Source organism: Peromyscus leucopus, chromosome 4 (genome assembly GCF_004664715.2).
Source record: "Peromyscus leucopus breed LL Stock chromosome 4, UCI_PerLeu_2.1, whole genome shotgun sequence".
In the NCBI taxonomy this organism is placed as follows: Eukaryota; Metazoa; Chordata; class Mammalia; order Rodentia; family Cricetidae; genus Peromyscus; species Peromyscus leucopus.
In genome coordinates, this window is record NC_051066.1 from 7,727,474 (window position 1) to 7,747,202 (window position 19,729).

At 55.0% G+C, this 19,729-nt stretch overlaps 1 protein-coding gene across 1 annotated transcript; it reads right to left on the reverse strand.

The window, feature by feature from the left end:
- Window positions 1-313: 313 nt before the first annotated feature.
- Window positions 314-15,405, reverse strand: Prdm12 (PR/SET domain 12). The gene is made up of 5 exons (XM_028884627.2): window positions 14,730-15,405; window positions 12,750-12,940; window positions 11,233-11,388; window positions 2,854-2,965; window positions 314-732 (listed from the first exon to the last, which is right to left on the reverse strand). The coding sequence occupies exons 1-5, from the start codon at window positions 14,950-14,952 to the stop codon at window positions 314-316; spliced, it is 1,101 nt and encodes a 366-aa protein (XP_028740460.1). The 5' UTR covers window positions 14,953-15,405.
- Between the last annotated feature and the right edge of the window lie 4,324 nt (window positions 15,406-19,729).

Genomic DNA, 19,729 nt, shown 5'->3' on the forward strand with positions numbered 1-19,729 from the left:
TCTCTTTGGAGATCGTCTGTCCCTCTCCTGTCATCCACGAAAGAGATGTTCGCATGGGGGTGCGGCCCTGCAGGAGGGAGACTCCGGGATGGGCCCGGGCGTGGGGACCTGCTCCCAAGAAGAGGCCACAGGGCAGCCACACCAGCCGGGTGGCCTGGGCAAAGAGGGCGTCGCCCCTCGGCATCTTCCCCTGCGAGACCGATCAGAAGTGGGTTCCGGGTAGCCCGCGCCTCGGCGGCGCGCGGCACTGGGGTCAGGTCCGCCGCAGCGGCGGTGGGGAGGCGCGGGTGCGCGCGGGGCGCGGGCGCGGCGCTCACAGCACCATAGCCGGCAGGTGGTGCGCCGCGGCGGCGGCAGCGGCGGCGGCGGCGGCGAGCGCGGGTGCGTGAGCGTGGGGCGCGGGCAGCGCGGGCGAGTGTGCCTGCAGCGCGGCGCTGGGCGGCCGGTGGCGCGCGCTCTTTTGGTGTGCGCGCAGGCCGGCCAGCTGCGAGTAGGCGCTCTGGCACACCTGGCACTTGTAGGGGCGCTCGCCCGTGTGCAGGCGCACGTGGTTGCGCAGCGTGGACGACTGGCTGAAGCGGCGGTTGCAGAAGCGGCACACGAAGGGCTTGTCCAGAGTGTGGATGCGCATGTGCGAGCGCAGGTTGCTGCGCGAGTTGAAGCCGCGGTGGCAGATGACGCAGCGCATGCGACCCGCGGTGCCGGTCGCGGAGTCCGCCGGGTGGAAGTCCTCTGGCCGTGCGGGCGGAACGCGGGACCCACGGCGAGGGCGGGAGGAAAAGAGAGCAGCCCGGTTAGCACCCACGGCGGCTGCGCCCGGTCCCCCGTGTACTCACTCCCCTGAAGATCGTGGAGCACACAGCCCCGAGGGCGCCACGGCCGTGACTGTGCTTGCCCTAATAGCAGCTAGATTACAGCAGGACCCAACCTGGGAGGACTTGGCGACATGGCCCCAGAAAACCTTAGCTTTCTCATCTGAAAAATAGGAGGCGGTCCGGGGTGGGGATGGGGGTGCAGAGGCAGGAGGGTCTCTGATGAGTTCCAGGCCAGCTAGGGCTGCTTAGAGAGATCCTGTCTCACAAAGCAGTAGGCGACCGGATCAGGTGGCCTGCGGGGAGCCTGGGCTAAAGGCATTCTTTTGAGGGCAAGCCTGATGAACTGAATTGGATTACCTGGACCCCATAGTGAAGAAGAACTGACTCCCACTCGTGTCCCCTAACCTCCACATGCGTGCAGTGGCACGCATGCCCAGATGCACACAAAATATGTAAAAATAAAATAAAGTGGGTTTTTGTTGTTGTTGTTTTGTTTTTTCGAGACAGGGTTTCCCATGTAGCTTTGTGCCTTTCCTGGAACTCACTCGGTAGCCCAGGCGGGCCTTGAACTCACAGAAATTCACCTGCCTATTGCCTCCTGAGTGCTGGGATTAAAGGCGTGCACTTTTTTTTTTTTTTTTTTTTTTTTTTTTAAGGTCTTGTTGGACCAGTAGGGGTTAGTGGGATTTTGCAAATTCATCAGGAAAACGAGTCGCCAGAAAATTTTTCTCTATGCTTAGTTCGAATGTGAGAAATGCCTAGGTCCTAATAGGCCACGCATAAAGGATAGCAACTACAGAGACCCTAAAAGACTCATCTCACTTCACAAATATTCACTGAGTAATCAGTGTGCCTGGGAACTACTGCTTGCCCATTTTCTCATTGCAAGTGGAGGCAACAGAGGCATTCAGGGAAAAGCAGGGCTCTGTAGCCTCTGTAGCACTAGCCCATGAACCTCAGGCTGCTCCCCCCCCACCCCCATATTTCAAGACAGGGTTTCCCTGTGCAGTCCTGGCTGTCCTGAAACTAGCTCTGTAGCCCAGGCTGGCCTCAATCTCAGATCTGCCTGCCTCAGACTCCAGAGCGCTAGGATTAAAGGCGTGTGCCACCATGTCCAGCTTGCTTCTCTTATAAAGAGAGAGAGAGAGAGAGAGAGAGAGAGAGAGAGAGAGAGAGAGAGAATAGGATATAATGACACACTCCTTTAATCCCAACATTGGAGGGGGAGGCAGGAGAATGAGAAGTTCAAGGTCATCCTTAGCTACATAGTGAGTTTGGAGGCCAGCCTGGGCTACATGACACACACTGCCTGTTTTTGTTTTTCGAGACAGGGTTTCTCTGTGTAGTTTTGCGCCTTTCCTGGGACTCACTTGGTAGCCCAGGCTGGCCTCGAACTCACAGAGATCTGCCTGCCTCTGCCTACCGAGTGCTGGGATTAAAGGCATGAGCCACCACCACCTGGCCACACTGCCTTTTAAAAAAGAAAAGAAAAGAAATGTCACCATAGTTGTGTAGGGCCAGGGCAGGTGACACTCATCAAAGGTTTGTGTCAAGCTGAGGGACTCCAGGTGTCTCAGTACTAAAAAGGACTTGGGTCTTGAGCCAGTGGCTTCTACGGTGACGAGCCCTATCTCAAGACACACAGGCTCGTCCTGCCTACCTTAACACAAACTGCAGCTACCTGAGGGCAGGCCTACACCAGGACCTGGACGGAGATAAGAGGGGACATCCAGACGCCCTCGCCCCACACCTTCTTTACAGACGAGGAAGCTCGGGGACAAAGCTAGTCTCAACACCATACAGTGAACAGGAGTCAATGTGTGCCAGCTGTCCTGTCCAGCTCTCCAGCCACGCCCCGTCACCCTGCTGAGATTTCCTCGTCTGCATGGAGACAACGGATCTGGTCCAGAAAACAAGACTGCCTGTCCCTCGCTCAGCCTGTGCTGTCTGCTCTGGAAGAAGTGGTCTTATTTGACCAGTGGGTATAATGCTACAGAAGGTGGGTCATTGTCACCACGACCCCATGGGGAATACCCACCATGCTTGTTTTTCTTCTGCTCCTCCTCCAGTCCCGGCACACCAGGGATGCCCAGGAAGGTATTGTGGGAATTTCCATACCACACCAGCAGCTCCTGGTCCGGAGGGATCATCTGCAGGGAGAGAGGCAGAGGAGGTCAGGGAGGTGGCCCTGCCAGCAGGAGGCAGGGGTCTCTGCACACCCAGCCCTGAGAAAGCCAAAGCTGGACCCACCGAGCTATCCCAGACAAGCTGTGTAGTCACTGAAGGCCCCAGGACATGGCCCCCTCTGCTCGCTCCCCTCTCTTTGCCCAGGTCATCTTATGATTTCTGTCTTAGCTTCACCACACAAAAGCATCCAAGTTGACGGCCACAAGAAAACAAAGGAAGACGGAATGGGGGGGGGGGGAGCTCAGTTGCTAGAATGCTTGCTTAACATACACAAAGGCCTGGACTAGATCCCCAGCTCTGTGTGAAACAGTACTGGTGGTCACTGCCACCCCAACACTCTCAGAAGTCCAAGGTCATCCTTGGCCGTGTAGACAGTTTGAGACCGACCTGGAACTCATGAGACTCTGTCTCAAAAAGAAGAGAGGAAGTCTCGCAAGCAGAAAGAACAGGAAAACCTAGAAACTTTTTCACTTTTCTATCCAGGGGAATCAGAGTCAGGCAGCCCCCTCAGGGCCATAGGGCTGAGCCAGACATTTCTAAGGAGTGCGGGCTGTGGGGTGCCCTATGGCTACACCCTGCCTGATCATATTCCGGGGAGAGTTGTTATCCTGTGGCCCACAGGCAGCATCCAGTCACACAAGCTTCTCTTCCCAGCACAGGGCTCTCTGCATGGGCACATGGCGGGTGCTAAAACAGAAACCTTGGGACTGACAAACACCTACACCTCTGCAAATACCAAAACAGCCCTGAACAGAATGTTTCTCTGTGTCCTAGGTCCGTCATCAAGAAACCCAGAGTGGTCAGGCAGTGGTGGCACCCACCTCTACTCCCAGTACTCCTGAGGTAGAGGCAGGCAGATCTCTGTGAGGCCAGCCTGGTCTACAGAGTGAGTTCCAGGACAGCCAGGGCTACACAGAGAAACCCTGTCTCGAAAAACAAAATACAAAACAAAGGAAGAAAGAAACCCAGAGCCGATGACCAGTCAGGCTTGGCTGCCCTCCAGAGAATGATGATGGCTACCGAGAGAGTGTGGCGGTGACAACCCATGGGAGCTGGAAAGCCTGCTCTCTGGACCCCAGCCAAGAAGGACAAACAGGACAGACAGTCTCTTTCCTGAGGCCGACCTGGCCCTCCATAACACTGGCCACAGCTCCTGGAGGTCAGTGTGTGAGGTGCCCAGAGGAGCTCTGTCCTTATGGAGGTCTCCTTTAGCGGAAGCACAGAAGATCGTGTGGGGACCGGGGAGATAGCTCAGCTCAGAACTACACCTCGTAAGCTCGTGAGGGCCCAACTGAAAAGCTAGCCTTGGTGGTGTGTGCTTGTAATCCCAGTGCTGGGAGGTAGAGCTAGACAGACCCTGGAGTTCACTGGCCAGCCAGTCTAGCCTAATTGCCAAGCCCTAAGCCGGAGAAAGATCTTGTCTCAATAAACAACGTTTCTGAGCAACAGCGCCTGAGGTTGAAGTCTGGTCTCTACACACTTAGACACATATACACCACAGGCATACATGCACACATATACACAACACAAGTATGTATACACATACACACACAACACAAGCACAAACACAACACAGGCATACACACAAACACACACCACAAACAACCACACAGAAACACACGCACATACACACATACGTACACAGAGAAATCACATGGGATTCCACCCATGAGTGTCTGGAGCCACCCCAGAGTAGTGGTCAGGGAGAGTTTCTCCCCTTCCATGTGAGCCTGAGAGCCTTGGGTCCACCTTCCATGGAAAGAGCCCAAAAGACCCCCCAGACCATCCACCAGTGTCCAAAAGGAGAGAGGAGGGGAGGGCGGGAAGCGGCAGGTGTCTTGGCTGCTGTTTCTCCACTGAGACTCCGCCTAGCATCACCGTGTCCGTCACACCAACCCATAGTCATCGGCATCACAGCTGCCCAGGAGCGTGTGTGTGCGTGTGTGCGTGCGTGCGTGCGTGCGTGCGTGCGTGTGTGTGTGTGTGTGGCCAGTCCCACTGGGGAGGTGAAATATGGAAAGCAAGCACAGTTCCTACGAAACACGAGCAAAATGACAGAGAGCAGATAGCTGCAAAGACAGCAGGCAGCTTAGAATCTGGCTAGAGCGGAAGTCCTTCAGCATCTCCTTCCCCACCATGGTCACCATCCGAGAGACCACAAGGCCAGAGCTGGAGGCCTCTCCTTAAAGAGGAGGAAAGAAGAAAGGTCTGTGAACCCCTCAAACACTAGATGATGAAATTCAAGTATTTAAGACGTCGATTGAGGGGTGTTTGTTTGTTTTTAAGATATGGATTAGGGGAGAGGGTACTGTTGAAGATGGACCTCATGTCACCAGTCTCTAAGCATGTCCCCTGAAGCAGCCTAGCTCTAGAACACTTGTACCCACCCTGGAGGAGATGGGCTACAGAGGGCCCTGCTGAGCCCTGGAGTCGGGATGCTGGGACCACTCAGGCTCTGTACCTGCCAAGCAAGTGATGGCCTCAGGTCTCTCAGTTGTAGAAGAGAAGAGTCCCTATTTTACGGGCCTCCCTGAGAGTTGTTGGGGAATAGGACAACAGGCATGAAGTTCTCAGTACGGTGAAGTCCTGGAAGTGTTGTTGACCATTTTCCTAGCTTTCCCATCCCCCAGAGGAACCAACAGTGATCTGGGCACCTGAGTCACTGCACTAAAGCCCAGAGCCACTGGCAGGGTGAACGTCTACCTGAGAATAAGCTCGGACGTGGGACTGGGGGCATGCCTCCACCGGTGGAGTGATTGCCCAGGGTGTGTGAAGCTCTAGGTTCGGAACTCAGCTCCACTCAGGCCTGTGATCCCAGCAGGGAGCAGGGCAGGGCAGGAGGATCAGAAGTTCGAAGTCATTGTTACCTAAATAGTGAATGACTAGTCTCCAGACCAGCCTGGGCTACGTGAGATTGTGTGTCTCAAAAACAAATAAGTAGGGCCTGAAATGGAGACTTAAGTACTGGCTGCTCTGGCAGAGGACCTGTGGCTAGCACACAGTCATCAGTGACTCTGGTTCCAGGGGTCTCACCCTCTCCTGGCCTCTGAGGACTACAGGCACACATGTGTGCATACATGCATGCATGCAAAATATGCATACACATATAATAAATACCTTTAAATTTTATAAATAAACACTAAAATTATTTTTATTCAACTTAAAAATCAAACCTCATGGAAATAAAGGTCTAACTATACCACAGGGTAATAATGGAGAGTTTCTCTCTCTTCTGCACTGATGCCCAGCTGTTGCCTATGCCTCTCTGGGTATGTTTTCCCCAAAAGGAGTCAAAAACAATGCAGATTTAGGCTTTAAAAGAGCAATATGAAGAGACAGTGTGACCTCTGGTTTTATAAAATCTACTTTAAAATGAGCACATATTAGCTGGGCATGGTGGCGCATGCCTTTAATCCCAGCACTCCAGAGGCAGAGACAGGTGGATTTCTGTGAGTTTGAGGCCAGCCTGGTCTACAGAGTGAGTTCTAGGACAGCCAGAGCTACACAGAGAAATGCTGTCTTAAAAAAACAAAGTGATCATATATCACTTCTATATGTACACAACAGCAACAACAATACTAAGACTTTTCAGGAAAGGAAACCTACTGAATAGAATGTACTGGAATTGGTAATGAAACATCTCCAGACAGCTAGAAGCTGTGAGCAGTAGAAGAGGCCCATGTCCCCTTCACAGAGAAACAGCAGAGGTAGGGGGTTCCAGAAACAGTTGCTTTACCTTCAGAGCCTGGAACCCCCTCTGCTCTCCACTTATTAAATACTGCAATTAATTTTATTCAACTTGAAAAGTAAAGTTCACAGACATATTATAATTGTGTTGCAGGGCAAATAATGGGGAGCTACTCTCCCTTGCTCTCGATGCCCAGTGGTTGCTGATGCTCTCTGGGTGTGTCGGCATCTACCAAAAGCCTGTGTTGGAGCCCAGGGCACCCTAGAACTTGCACCCTCTTCTCTAAGACCCTGGAAGTACTGTGCACTGACCACCTCAGTGCATTGAACAGCCACAGCCCTCCCCCCCTCCCCCCCGTAGCTGGTGCAGGCTGGAAGGGCTGGGAGCCCGAATCAGCTGCTCCTTCATGTTTCTGGTTTGGGACATGCCACGAAGCAAGCAATCCCCAAAGGAACTGATCCCCATTTCGTAAAACCTACTCTGCCAAGCCCAGGGAATCAGCATTGCCTGATTCCTGCTGATAAGCCTCATGATCTCTAGTTCTTAACGTTCCTTCCTTAACTCTGGTCCTGCCCCATTTCAATGACAGAGAAGCAATGGCAGGCTTTCAGGTTTGCTCTCCTAATACAAATTCATGACACCCCATTGAACACGCTCCCGGGAGGCTCTGACACCTGCCCCTTCCCAGAGTGACACAGAAGCATCTCTGTGTCATCTGGATGATCATCAGTTTCCATTGTGCGCAGATGTCCTGACACACCAATTAATAGAGCCCTAACAAGAAGATGCTGGCCGGGAAGGCCACACAGCACAGCCATCCACGCTCTAGCTCTGCAGCAGATGGGCTGGGCTTCAAGTCGCAGCTCCAGAGTCTCCCCAAACTTGAACCTTCATTTCTTCATCATTAAAATGGGGGCAAGGGCTGCCATGAGGTTCAGCAATAGAGGACCTATTTAGTATATATAAGGCCTGGGGTTCAGTCCATGGAACTGTGAAAAAAAAGTACCTACTATAAAACCAAAAAGTTGCTAAGGCCCTTTGAAAACATTTTTAGTGTAGTGTTGGCGCATGAGAAATGCTCACGGCAGCATCATTTTTGTTTGTTTGTTTGTTTTGAGACAGAGTGTCTCTGTGTAACTTTGGAGCCTGTTCTGGAACGCACTTTGTAGACCAGGCTGCCGGGGAGCATCATTAATGGTGCTGATCACTAATGATGGTAATCATCAGAGCCACTACTGAGCAAGGTCAAAAGGAAAATGGTGCTTATCCTCTGAGTTGAGAAAAGAGATGAGGATCCAGGAAAGATAAAAGGCTCAGCTGCTCTGAAACAAGAAGGACTGAGGAAGCCACATTTCAGGGCAACCATTTGCCAGCACAATACAACAATGAAGCAGAAGCAGGAAAGGCTGGAGATTCTTCCCTTTGTAAAACACCAGGGAGTAGTGTTTGGTTAGTGTGACGGTAGCTCCCTCAAGCCTTCCCTTGTGGTGGTCTCTCGAGCAATTCTCTGGCATCCTGGGTGAAGAGGTGGGTCCCTGTGGACACCCTATCACCCAGAGAAGATTTATTATTTATAATTAGTATACCCTTGCTTTCTGCTGGGTGCTTTCTAGAAATGCCATTTGAGGCACCTGAGGCAGGACTGAGTGAGCGTCCAGGCAGAAGCAAAGCCAGAAGGCTGCAACACACCCCCATGACCCCAACCTGGAATGAAGAATGTGTGGCAGTACTCTAGTGCTCGCCTGAGTTCCCAAACATAGTCACCTCTGTCTCCATTTAGTCATCCATGACTTCATATTTGTGGAATGTTCTAGAGCAGCAAAGTGTATTCTTCCTATTGAAGAGAGACATTCCCCCCCCCCCACGATTTGGCAAGTAACAGGTTCCTGTTATAAATAGTGCTTGTGAGTGGTGGGAGACCAAGTAAACAGATCATGGCAACGGTCCCTCTCTTTGGCTAACATCTCCCTCTGCACACACACACAGAACAAACAGCTGATGAGTCAAGGCTTCCCAGGAGCCGCCTGGGTGAGCAGAAATATGTCTGGTCACACCCAGACATATAAGTGGAATTCTGACATTGTTCAAAAATGATTTGAGAGAATTACTGCTATGAAAAAATGTGCCCAACTTCATTTATGAAAAGCAATTTTGGGCTGGGTATGGTGGTGCATGCCTTTGATCCCAGCACTCTTGGGCCTGAGCTGGGCAGATCTCTGTGAGTGTGAGGCCAGCCTGGTCTATATATATATATACTGAGTTCTAGGACAGTTAGGGCTATATAGTAAGACCCTGTCTCAAATTTTAAAAAACAAAATTTTGGTTTTGGTTTTGGTTTTTTCAAGACAGGGTTTTTCTGTGTAGCCCTATCTGTCTTAGAATTTACTCTGTAGACCAGGCTGGCCTCGACCTCAGATCTGCCTGCTTCTGCCTCCCAAGTGCTGGGATTAAAAGCATGTATCACCACCACCTGGAAAAATAACAAAAAAAAAATTTTAAACAAAAGAAACAAAAGTAATTTGGAAATATTTTGTGTTTCCTTGTGTCTCACTTCAACAATCCCTTCTTAGCAGGATGATTCACTCTAAACACTACAATATCACGTGAGAAGTATGTGTATGATAGATACATATATGTGATAATGTGTATGTTATATATAGATGTGTGTATAGCCCATTCTTTCATAAACTTAAATTTCTGATAAACATAGATGAACTTTTTCTCCTAATTGTACAAATTCCAATCCTCCTTAAAAATACTCCTGACCCTCCTTGTCCCCTGAATTCATATTTCTGGATAAATGGCATTCACATGTCCTGATCTGACTTCAATTCCCACCAGTCTGATGTGTCTATATGATGGGACTAAGGCCACCTCTCTGCCCCAGCTGGGATCCTGAGTGCCAACATGACATAGGCATTATTGGCCAGTCTCTTGTGTCTGTGTGCATGTGCATGCATGTGTGCATGTGCATGTGTGAATCTGTGTATCTATAAGTATGTGTGTACAGGTGTGTGTGTATGCATTGTGTTTGTGTACATATGTGTGTACTGGTGTGTGTATGTGCATTGTGTTTGTATACGTATGTGTGTAATGGTGTGTATATGTACATTGTGTTTGTATACATGTGTGCACAGGTGTGTCTCTGGGAGTGTACACATATATGTATGTGTGTGTGTGTGTGTGTGTGTGTGTGTGTGTGTGTGAAGGTATGTGTCTATGTGTGTGTAAGAAAGCCAGAGGAGTGAGAACTTAAGAGGATGTACTTTGCTAAGAGAGAGTTCAACTGCACCAAAAGCCGATTCTAGGAGGTGGATGGTCACAGGAGTCACGCTGGTCCTGCCTGAGCTGGTACTACACTGACACCCCTCAGCCCTCCTGGCACTTCTGATTGCCAGGGCAGACCTGCCTGTCTTTCCTCACCCCCTACTCCCTGGTCTTCCGTGGGCTAACGTTCTGCAGTGACTCAGGCCCTGGCTAAACAAGGCCTAGGCAAAGTCCCGCGGGTCTGGTCAGTCTAGAACGGTCCAAGAAGTTAGCAGGCATGGACACACGGAAGAGTCTCGAGTTCAAGCTCAGAGTCAGTGCCAGTAAGTGGAGTGCAGCTAGAAAGCCCCCTTCCTTCCACCACCAAGGGACTTCCAAAACAAGTTAGCAAAAGTGCAAGATCTAGAAAAATGCAGTGGGACATCCCTGCTACCCCTCACAGCATTTAGACAACTTCCCACATCCAGGGCAAGACACAGCCAAGCTGCGTGCCAAGAGATCCTGCTCAAAGAACCCTGCTGATGTGCCCCAGCTTGGCTACCATTGCTCCTCTCTCACCACCTCCCCCGATGCCGCCGTCCTCTTTTCTGTCTCTGCCAGGCATCTCCTACCTTCAGGACTACCTCCTTTCTCTTCCCAGACCCTGGCCCTGGTTCCACTTTTGTCCACTTTAGAAGACTCCCACACATCATGCATGCCCCCTACCTAGCCTTTCTTCAGTAACGTGTGTGTGTGTGTGTGTGTGTGTGTGTGTGTGATGGCAGGTTTCTGTGTGAAAAAACTGGATAAACTCAAGATCCTCCTTGTGTGAGGGTCAGTATGTGGGAGCTGACACAATGAGCTACTGCTGAGACAAAGTACCGACCCACACCCCACTGGCCTCCCTCCATGTGTGCAGAGTGAGGGTTGACACACAGCTAAACTTCCGTGGACCTTTATCACACCCAAGTGCGGCCTCCAGCCTGCTTCCCTTGAGCCCTGCCTTCTCTGTTATTCTACTTTTTGACACCCCCCCCACTCTCCTCTATGTCTGAGATCTTCACCACAGCGTCAGCTGCAAGCCCCATCTTCTCCCAGCTATACCAGCAAGCTTCCCAAACAGGGCATACTCCTGGCAATCGCGGCACATAAGCCTCAACCCTACACCCAGGCAGAGCCAGCTGGGCCAGCGCCAATGTCCTTCTGTCTTCTTTGGTCACAGGACACAGCAGCATTTGCACACGCCTCACTGTGGCGCGTCTCCATCTCTCTCTATGTAACAGTCCATGCACGTACCTCTATGGCCTTGTAGAAGATGCTGGTGCCTATCTGCACTACCTCCAGGTTCTGCTCCTGTTCGTTCCGGGCACACTTGATGTAGGTCATCCAGCTTCGGTGGTCTTCCTGGCTGGCATCAATGAAGTAGCGTACTGTGCCATCCTCGTTGAATACCTAGGCACAGGCGGAGCAGTGATGGGGTTAGGCAGGGTAATGTGTGACCCAGGCCAGACCCATTGGTAGACATTCTCCTTTCTCCAAAGAGCTCTAGAAAGTGGCTAAAGCTCTTGACAGCTAAGCCTTCCAGTCCAGGAAAGGGAGGTTAGGGGCAGCACAGTGTCTCATCTGAGGCAAGGGGCAAATAAGGAGTCAGTCTTCGGGGCTCCATGGGTTTACCCCCAGAAGAAAAATGTCCCCCAAAGATCCCTAAGCAGGTTAATATGCTCTTCTGCTGCCTGTCCAGGCTTGCTGCAGAGCCTCAGAGAGGAAGGCAAGAGCTTGGGAGGCAAATCTAGCTCACCAGAGTCTCTTGGCCTGGCCTACGCCCCTATGTGAAGCCAGCTGTTAGGAGTCCTCAGAGCTGAACCACACCCTAGCTTCCTAGCTGGAAGACACCAACTAGGCCCAGGTGTCCAGGGAAGGAAGAAAGCAAGGTCTGGGTTGTCCCTCTGCTCTTCCTCCAGTTCCTCTGAGCAGCTGCGTGGTCTCACACTAGCTCCTGCCAGGTGGGGCTGCTAGGGTGGCAGTGGGGGGCAATGAGATTGAGAAGTAGGGTGTGCCTTCTGGCTGCTGTGAGTGTGCAGGGCTGTGGGGACAGAGCGATGGTGGAGGGTGAGCTTTGTCCTAAGGGGACCCCTCCCTGGCATCCGATGGCACTGTTGGAGGTGGGGTGAGAGTCGGAAGGTCAGAGATGGAAGCCTTTCGGATACTTATTTCCTTCTGCAAAATGAGAATAAAATAATAGCCCATAGAGCTGAGGAGATGAGCTCACAGTTTGCAGGCTGGGGAATGAGACTGCTGTCTCAGCCCCTCGTCAGCGGTGGGTGATTATTTTGGAGGCCACCAGGCCTAGGATTGGGAAATGTATTCTCAAGAAACACCCGGCGTCCACTGTCCTCCATTCCAGCCACACTTCACCATAGGCCAGCCTCAGAGACCCACCCTTGCAGCCTTTAAGGCCAGGGAAAGAATGTTGATAGCTCGAAGAAGCCCAGAGAGGCCTTCTTCCCAGCCTCTGCACCAGAACCCCCCCCCACACACACACACACTCCAATCTCAGCACTGTAGTCACATGTGAAGTACGGCTAACAGCCTTGATTGGGAAGCTTGGAAGCAAGAAGGGCAGATTTTTCCTAAACAGGCAAAAGAAAAAGAACCACTGGCAAAGAAAGCTCCGGGACAGGAGAGTGGTACCCCCAGGGTGTTCAAAGGGACAGCACTCACAGCTCCAGAACTGAAGCTCCTGTCCAGTGGATACAAGCCCGGAGGGAGCCAGCCCAGCTGGCCACCCAATCCTTCTCCAAAGCTCGGCCTACCTCCCACATCAGGTTGTTGTTCTTGCAGATGTCCACATGCTCTGGGGCAATGACGCGGCCAGTGAAGGGACCCATCTCTGTGCCTGCCTTGATCCACGTCTTGGAGAAGATGCCAAGGCCCTCGCCCGGGATGGAACTCTGAGCGATGATCACTTCCACCGGCAGCACCAAGCTGGACAGCTTCTGCACCTCTGCGGGGGGTTGGGGATGGGCATTAGAGGAACCCGGTCTTTTTGGGCTAAGAAGGCCCTACCCTTCTCATCCAGGACGCACTCTCCCTGCTCAGTGCACAGGCAGCCCCAACATGGGCGAATCTCTCCAGTGGCGCGCTATAGACCTGTGCGCAGAGGGTCAGTCTTATTTTGCAACCCAGGACCCTCTATGCTTTCTAAAAGCAAGCGGTGTATCGTGGTTCGTTTATTTTTCTTTTGAGCGGAGAGTTACTGGGGATCGAACCCTTAGCCTTGCGCATGAAGCGCTCTGCTGCCCAGCTGTAACATCAGCCCTTGGCGCTCACTTCTACAAGTCTCTCCACAAAATCTCCAAACATCCACAACCTTCACCGCCTTCCGTCGCGGTTAAGAACCAGTGAAAACGCATTGTGTTTACAGACAGAGAAACTGAGGCCGGGTCTGGCGAAGAGGTAACGTCCAACCCGGGACTCTTCACTCAGCCTTGTTCCTGACTCTTCAGCTGGTGACTCTGGGCTCATTGCGTGTCTCCCGGACGCGGTCAGCACTGGGGACAGATCCCCAGCTTGGAAGGTGGCACCCGCGCAGAATAAACACTGCTTCCGCAAACTAGGCTGCCTGCTCTCGGTGTCATCTCCCCTGGCACGCCGCCGGTGTCCCTCTCTGCTCCCAGGCTCTAGGGTGCTAGGGAGGGCGGCGCCCGGATCAGGCGAGCTCTGAAGTCGCCTTAATGGGCGAGGAAGAACCAGTGGTCCCTAGTCCCCAGAGGATCCCCGGTGGGGCCTCTGCGGCAGGGGTGGGAGCGGCGAGGCGCACAGGGGCGGCCTCCTTGTCTTACAAGGTTCCCCTCTAAGCTACCTGGGAAAATACCCGGCGAGCCGGCCGGCTGAAAGGGGGGGTTAAACGGTGTCCATTGCGGAGCGGCCGGCAATTTGTCACGCTGTTAAAGTGATCGCATTCATTCGGCTCCATTCGAAAGAAATTGCTAATTCTAAATTCATTAGCCCTGGAAGAAAGCTGTAGCAGTAAATTGTATCTCAATGCGGAGGGGACTTGTTTAAAAGGGGCCGAGGAATTCTCCTTACAAAAAGGGAGGATTAGATGGTTGACATAGCGTGAATGGAAGGGGAATTAGTCTTCACGGTAAATTAAGAGAGGAACAGTAATCTTAAAGGGGAAGAGAGGGGGACGCTCAGAGACGCCAGCGCTGGGGGAAGATATTGTTTGCGGGGTGACGAATGAGGAATAAGAACTTGAGACATCTTAAAGAAAAGGAACTTTCCTCGCTCTTTCTCTCCCTCGCTCTCTTCGGCTTTTTCTCTCCAGCCTGCCCGCCCTCCGCCCCTTCCCCGGCCCCGGCTGTCTTTTACAGTTTTTGGTTTAAGTGGGAACTTTCGCGGGTCAAGCCCAAGTTAACCAAATGAATTTAAAACCCGTTCTTTTTGAGTCAACTGCTATTACACGCCCAGTAAGGCTTTTAATGCTAGGAAACCGCGAGCTCCAGGCTGGAGGGTGGGGTGGGGAGAGAAGACAGAAGAGCCTGGCTGACCGACGTAGGTCGTCTGGGTCGCTGGGATTTGGTTCTAGAGCGCATTCCTAGCTGCCTCCGCTCTGCCTCTGTGTGGCTGTTTCAGCCCGGGTCTGACCCACGGAAAAACTGAGGTGCGCTGATACGGGAGAGCGTCCTGGTTGTGGGCAGGAGCTCCCTATCTGGCCGCCGCGCCGCTAGCCTGAGAATTGGGGGTAGCCAGGAAGAGCGAGGGAGAAGAGCCCCGACGGCGCGACTCACCTCCTGAGAAGGACTGCGCCAGGACTTCGGCGGTGAAGGCAGTCTTTGGGCTGGCGTGGTGGCTCTTGTCCTCGAGCAGCTGTTCACCTAGCACGTTGCGCCATCGGCCGTATAAGAAACTGTGCAGGATGTCGGAGGTGATGACCTCTGCCAGCGCCAGCCCCGGAGCCTTCAGCCCCGTTTTGAGCACCAGGGCCTCAGCTGGGAGCACAGAGCCCATCATGGGCGGCCAGGGGCGCGCCGGCGCAGCGGAAGGACGGCTTAGGTGGACTTCGGAGAGGTGGGCAACGAAGAGAGAGCACAGGAGTGAGAGGAGAGGAGTGCGACACAACGCCAGGGAGGAGGGGGAAGAGGAGCAGGGGGAGGATGCACTGGGGAGTGAGTGGCGAGGGGGTGGCTGGGAGGAAAGTGAACCAGGCGGGAGAAACACGGAATCTGCAGAGATGGTAGCGGCGGCGGCACAGAGGGCTGGAAATCCGCGGGTGGAGACAGGGGCGGGTACCAGGAGGGGAGCAGGAGAGGTGAGAGGCGGGTGGCTGCGGAGAAACACCGACCAAGGGCTCTCCGTTGCCCACTCGCCTCCTGCACATCCAGCCAGGACCGTCCTCCCCTTGGCAAAATCTCAGCTCCTTTATAGGAGCCGCAGTGACCCTCCTAATTGGTTATTAATGACCCCCTGACGTCGAAGGACAGACTTGTACCCGGCCAGGCTCGAAGGAGCCTTCACCGACAGCGCGAGGGGCGGGGGCAGCGCGGACCGCTCAGAATAGTCCCCCTCTGCTCCTCCCTCCCCTCCGATCCTTCCTCCTCCTCCCCCTCCTCCTCTCCCCGTGGGAAGCTCCAGGCAAGGAGGGAGGCTCAGCCCGCGGCCGGGAGAGGAGGGGTTGCAGTAGGGGCTGCGACGCAGCGAGGCTCGCCCATACTCCAGGGACTAGACTGAGCAAGAGGGGACGCATGACTGCGAGCCCCGAGTGCCCCCGCGCCCACCTGTCCCAGGCAAGACCTGGTCCTCATCTTCCTAGCACTGCGGGCCACTCCCGGAGCTGCGGGCGGTGTGCTGCTCTCCTGAACCAAGTCAAGTACTCTGTCGGGTCCCCATCTCCCCCTCGCCCCCACCTCCAGCTCTCTTAGAGGCTTCACCCCCTAGGCTGCGACAGCAACCGGGAGCCAGTGGCTCCTGCTCGGGTGATGCGGAGCTCTTGCTCTGGCAGAGCTACCCACGCCGGCTTCGCTTCAAACGGGGCTCCGCAACAGCTCCGCCCGCTCAGCGCAGCGGGTGCCAAACTTCGGCCAGCACAGAGGGCTGTTGAGGCAGAACCTCCGGCGTCGCCGTCGGGGCTGGATCCCACATTGGATGGCTCCCAGCCCTAGGAGCACTAAGTTGGGGTTGGGATAGTGAAGGGCTGAGCCACTTCCACGCTTGCCATCAGATACTGGCATTTGTGGGTTAGCCGGGACCAGTGTAAGGTGGGAAATGCAGGGACCCAAAACCAATGCCTCGGAAATTGCAGGCAGCCCGGTACAAACCCATCTGCTGGACCGGCTTTCGAATCCAGCTGCCGCGATCTGCATCCTAGGAAACCGCCAAGCTAAGCGTTCCTTTCCTTTTGGTCCCCTAATGATCGTTCTCTTTCCTGGCTCCCTACTCTTCCTTCCCTCTCCTTCCCGCTACCCCACCTCGCCCCAACAGTGGATTTTATATAGTCTTTCCGAGACACCTGGGAGCCAGTTCCACAGAAACAGTTGCTAAGTCGGGAAGACCGCGGCTTCCTGCGTACACTGAAGCCTCCTGGACAGCCTCAAGATTTCCCCCTCCAGCTCCAGAAACAACCACATTGGAGGGGCACTGGGGACACCTCCCCCAACAGCCCAAGTCCTGGGCCACCTCCCCCACCACCTGTGCCGCGGCAATTTCAGACCGTGCTATGGAAAGTTCCGCAGCCTGCAGGCTCGTGTGCGTTCTTGTCTTGGGTCTCCACTGGATAGCGAAGACTCTTCAGGCCTTCCAAGCCCTGGGACTTGGACGTGGGTAGTGCTGCCAGCGCAGGGCTGGGACTTGAACCTCGGGCAGGATCCTAACGACCCTAGGAAAAGAACCCTTTCCACCACCAGCTCGCCAGCGCTAAGCCTGCCTCGCTCCTGGCAACCATGGGATCCCAGGTCCCTAAAACCCCTGGTTGGAGCCAGTGGTCTCTGGCGTCCTCAGCCCGCCAGGCGGGAGACTGGAGCACCAAGGCGGCGAGAGACTATCTTCAGACGCTGAACCCTTGGAGCCCAGAGGAGAGTGGGTGTACCGGGCAGGGAGAGGGACCAACGGGCAGGGCGCCAGCAGAGGGCAGCGCTGCAGAGGAGCCAGTGCTGCCGGTGGGCTGGGGTTGCTTTCAGATGCCGCTGGTGAGTTCAATCGGCTCGCGGAGGGTTCCAGCCTGACGGGGAGAATGGAATCCAATGTCTCGGTGGCAAGGGAACCTGACCGGCGCCTGGATCTTGGCTTCGGTGAAGCCTAAGTGGAGAGGAGACTGAGCTGGGCAGAAAAAATGCCAGGCTGGGTGCTCAGCTTCCAACTCCGGAGCCTACCTCAGCGCTTGCGGGAGACTAAAGAGGACTGAGGACGGCAGACCATCCTGGGGACAGCCCTTCTCTTCTCTGGGCCTCTGGGCTCCTGTCGATAGTGGTTTGAGTTGGACTATGTGCTGAGGTTTCATCCCAACTTGTCACCCTTGGGTTCCCGTGACTCTCCCCGGAGCTGCAGAGGATTTTGAGAGTTCCCTCGCCACATTGTACTGTGAAAAGCTCCCAGGTCCCAGAGTCCTTCTTGCCTGGGGCGAATTTGCGTTCCAGTCCCAAGATCGAAGTCAAAAGACAAAAGGACCAAAGGCTCAGGCTGCGACCGGGGCGCCCCATTACTTTCCTTAGGATCCCCAGAACCTGGGGAGAGTATGCTGGAGGAGGGACAGGAGCCAAAGCAACCTAGCTGGGGCGCCTACGGACCTGGGGTGTAGTCGCTGCATTTTGAGCTTCTGGCTTAGTGGTCGTTCCCACCTGGCCCCATGCTCTCCCAAAATCAAACCCTGTAGGGAAGACAGCCCACTAGGGTCGGACAGCAAAGGCCCTGAGCTCGCATCTGCTTGAGTGGAGACTTCGAGGGGGAAACGCCGTGAGTTCACAGGGGATGAACCGCGTCTCTGGGATCCAGGCTCCGAGTGTGCCTGCGCGAAGACCCCTCCCCTGGACCCCGCAGGCAGGGTCGGAGCTCCAAGGCGCCACCCCCGCCCCCTCGATCGCGCCCGCGGGCTGCCGCTCCGCGATCTCTTTAATATTCATGGGCGTTAATAGAGAGGCCCCCAGTATATCGGCCCATTGTGGGCCGCTCGTAGGGCTTGAATAGACCCTGGCCCTCTTTCTTCGCAGAGGCTTCCCGAGGGGCCGGGCCAGGAGTGAATGGCCCTGCTTCCCGCTCCTCACCCACCCCCACCCCCTTTTCAGGGACAACATCTTTATCCCCGCTGCTGCCGCCGCCGCCGCCGCCGCCCGAGCCCCATTCACTCGGCCCAGGCTTCGGGCGGAACGAATCAATCTGCCGCGGCTCTTCGGAGGTCATCCCGGCCGCCCGTGCCCCACCCCCAAGTCCACGGGAGTGGGGACAAGAGAGGCAGCAGCCGACCATCAGACACAAGAGCGAAGGGACCCCAAGTGGGGTGTGGACGGACAGGGCAGGATCGGGTGGGACGGATCAGAAGAGGTGGCTGGCCCAAGGTGCACCAAGAGGGTCTCAGGACCCAGCAGCCGGCAGGGCCGTCTAATTCCAACTTGTTGCCTCTGGCAGAGAGCCCAGGGGACCTGGACAGTGGCGCGAGCCGGGAGATGAGTCCCGCGCCTCCTCCAGAAGCCAGCACGCATCCCTTCGGGTTCAGCATCCGCAACCGCGAGACCAGGAGCGCAGGGAGCAGCCCACCGCTCTGGTCCAGCCTGAAGGTGCAGCTAGGCTTTGCTCCTGGGCGCCCAGATCGGGCCAGCTCTTTGCATCCGCACCAAGGCAGCGTAGGCCGAGTTCCAGCTCCTGAGCCAGCGCTGGGCGTCCGGGCCCTAGTGCCCAGGGCGTGAGTCGGTCAGACCGGCCAACTCGATGGGTCCCCGCCCCTCCCGTCCCGGAGGCCCTAGGAGAAAAGAAGCCCATTGTCCACAGAGAAATACATTTTGGGCCCCCCCCCCCCGAGAGAAAGCTCCTGTTTTGAACTTTAGAAGAAAGTCTTCTGCCCTTGCCCCTCGCAGGGAGAGATTTGTCTTCGCACAACCCCCCCCCCGCCCCCAACCCCCGGCCTCGGAGCACCGCCTTCTCCCAAAACATCTGCCGGGGGAAAATCCACCCTGGAGGGCAGATCGCGCTGGCTTTAAGCCCTGAGAACTCATTAAAAAGATATTAGCGGCGGGGGCAGGTCCCGCGCAGGTATCGATCGACCGGAATGAGCCCGAGGGTGGGTGGGTGGAGGGGGACAAGAAAGCGAAGAATGCGGCGGATCTGTGTCCGGAACCCCCACCTGGGCCCAGCCTTGTGCTCTCCGGCCCTGCGGCTGGAGACTGGCCCCTGGCTCTGCGCTGAGGAGCCTCTCGCTGCTCCCGGGTTGCCTCCGGCCATCCCAGCCACCCTAGCCTCGCCAGCTCCTGCCAGCTCCAGTGGTAGCTTGGGGCTCGAGGCACTCCCTCACTCCGTCGCGCGTCCCCGCTTCATCCCAGCCTCCCGGTCGCTGTGTCGCACCACGCTCCCGCCTTTCTCAAACCCTCTGGGTTCACACCGCCCCCCACCCCCAGGTTTCTCTCTTGCTCTCCATTTGTCTCCTCTCCATCCCCACCGTGGCCCAGAAAATGCTCTCTTTGTAGGGACCCAAGTGTACCCCCACCCCCGGCTCCAGTAGCTCCAGGGCGCCCCCACGGGCGAGGACAAAGGCGCGCCGGGCTGCTCAAACCGGGTAGGAGGCCTTGCTGCGAGGCTGTCTTTAACA

Coding starts and splice junctions, on each gene's coding strand:
- Prdm12 (XM_028884627.2), bottom strand. CDS start 14,952: ATGATGGGCTCTGTGCTCCCAGCTGAGGCCCTGGTGCTCAAAACGGGG. Junction 12,941..14,729: donor GGCGCAGTCCTTCTCAGGAG/GTGAGTCGCGCC, acceptor AACCCCCCGCAG/AGGTGCAGAAGCTGTCCAGC. Junction 2,966..11,232: donor TCTTCTACAAGGCCATAGAG/GTACGTGCATGG, acceptor CTCTCCCTGCAG/ATGATCCCTCCGGACCAGGA.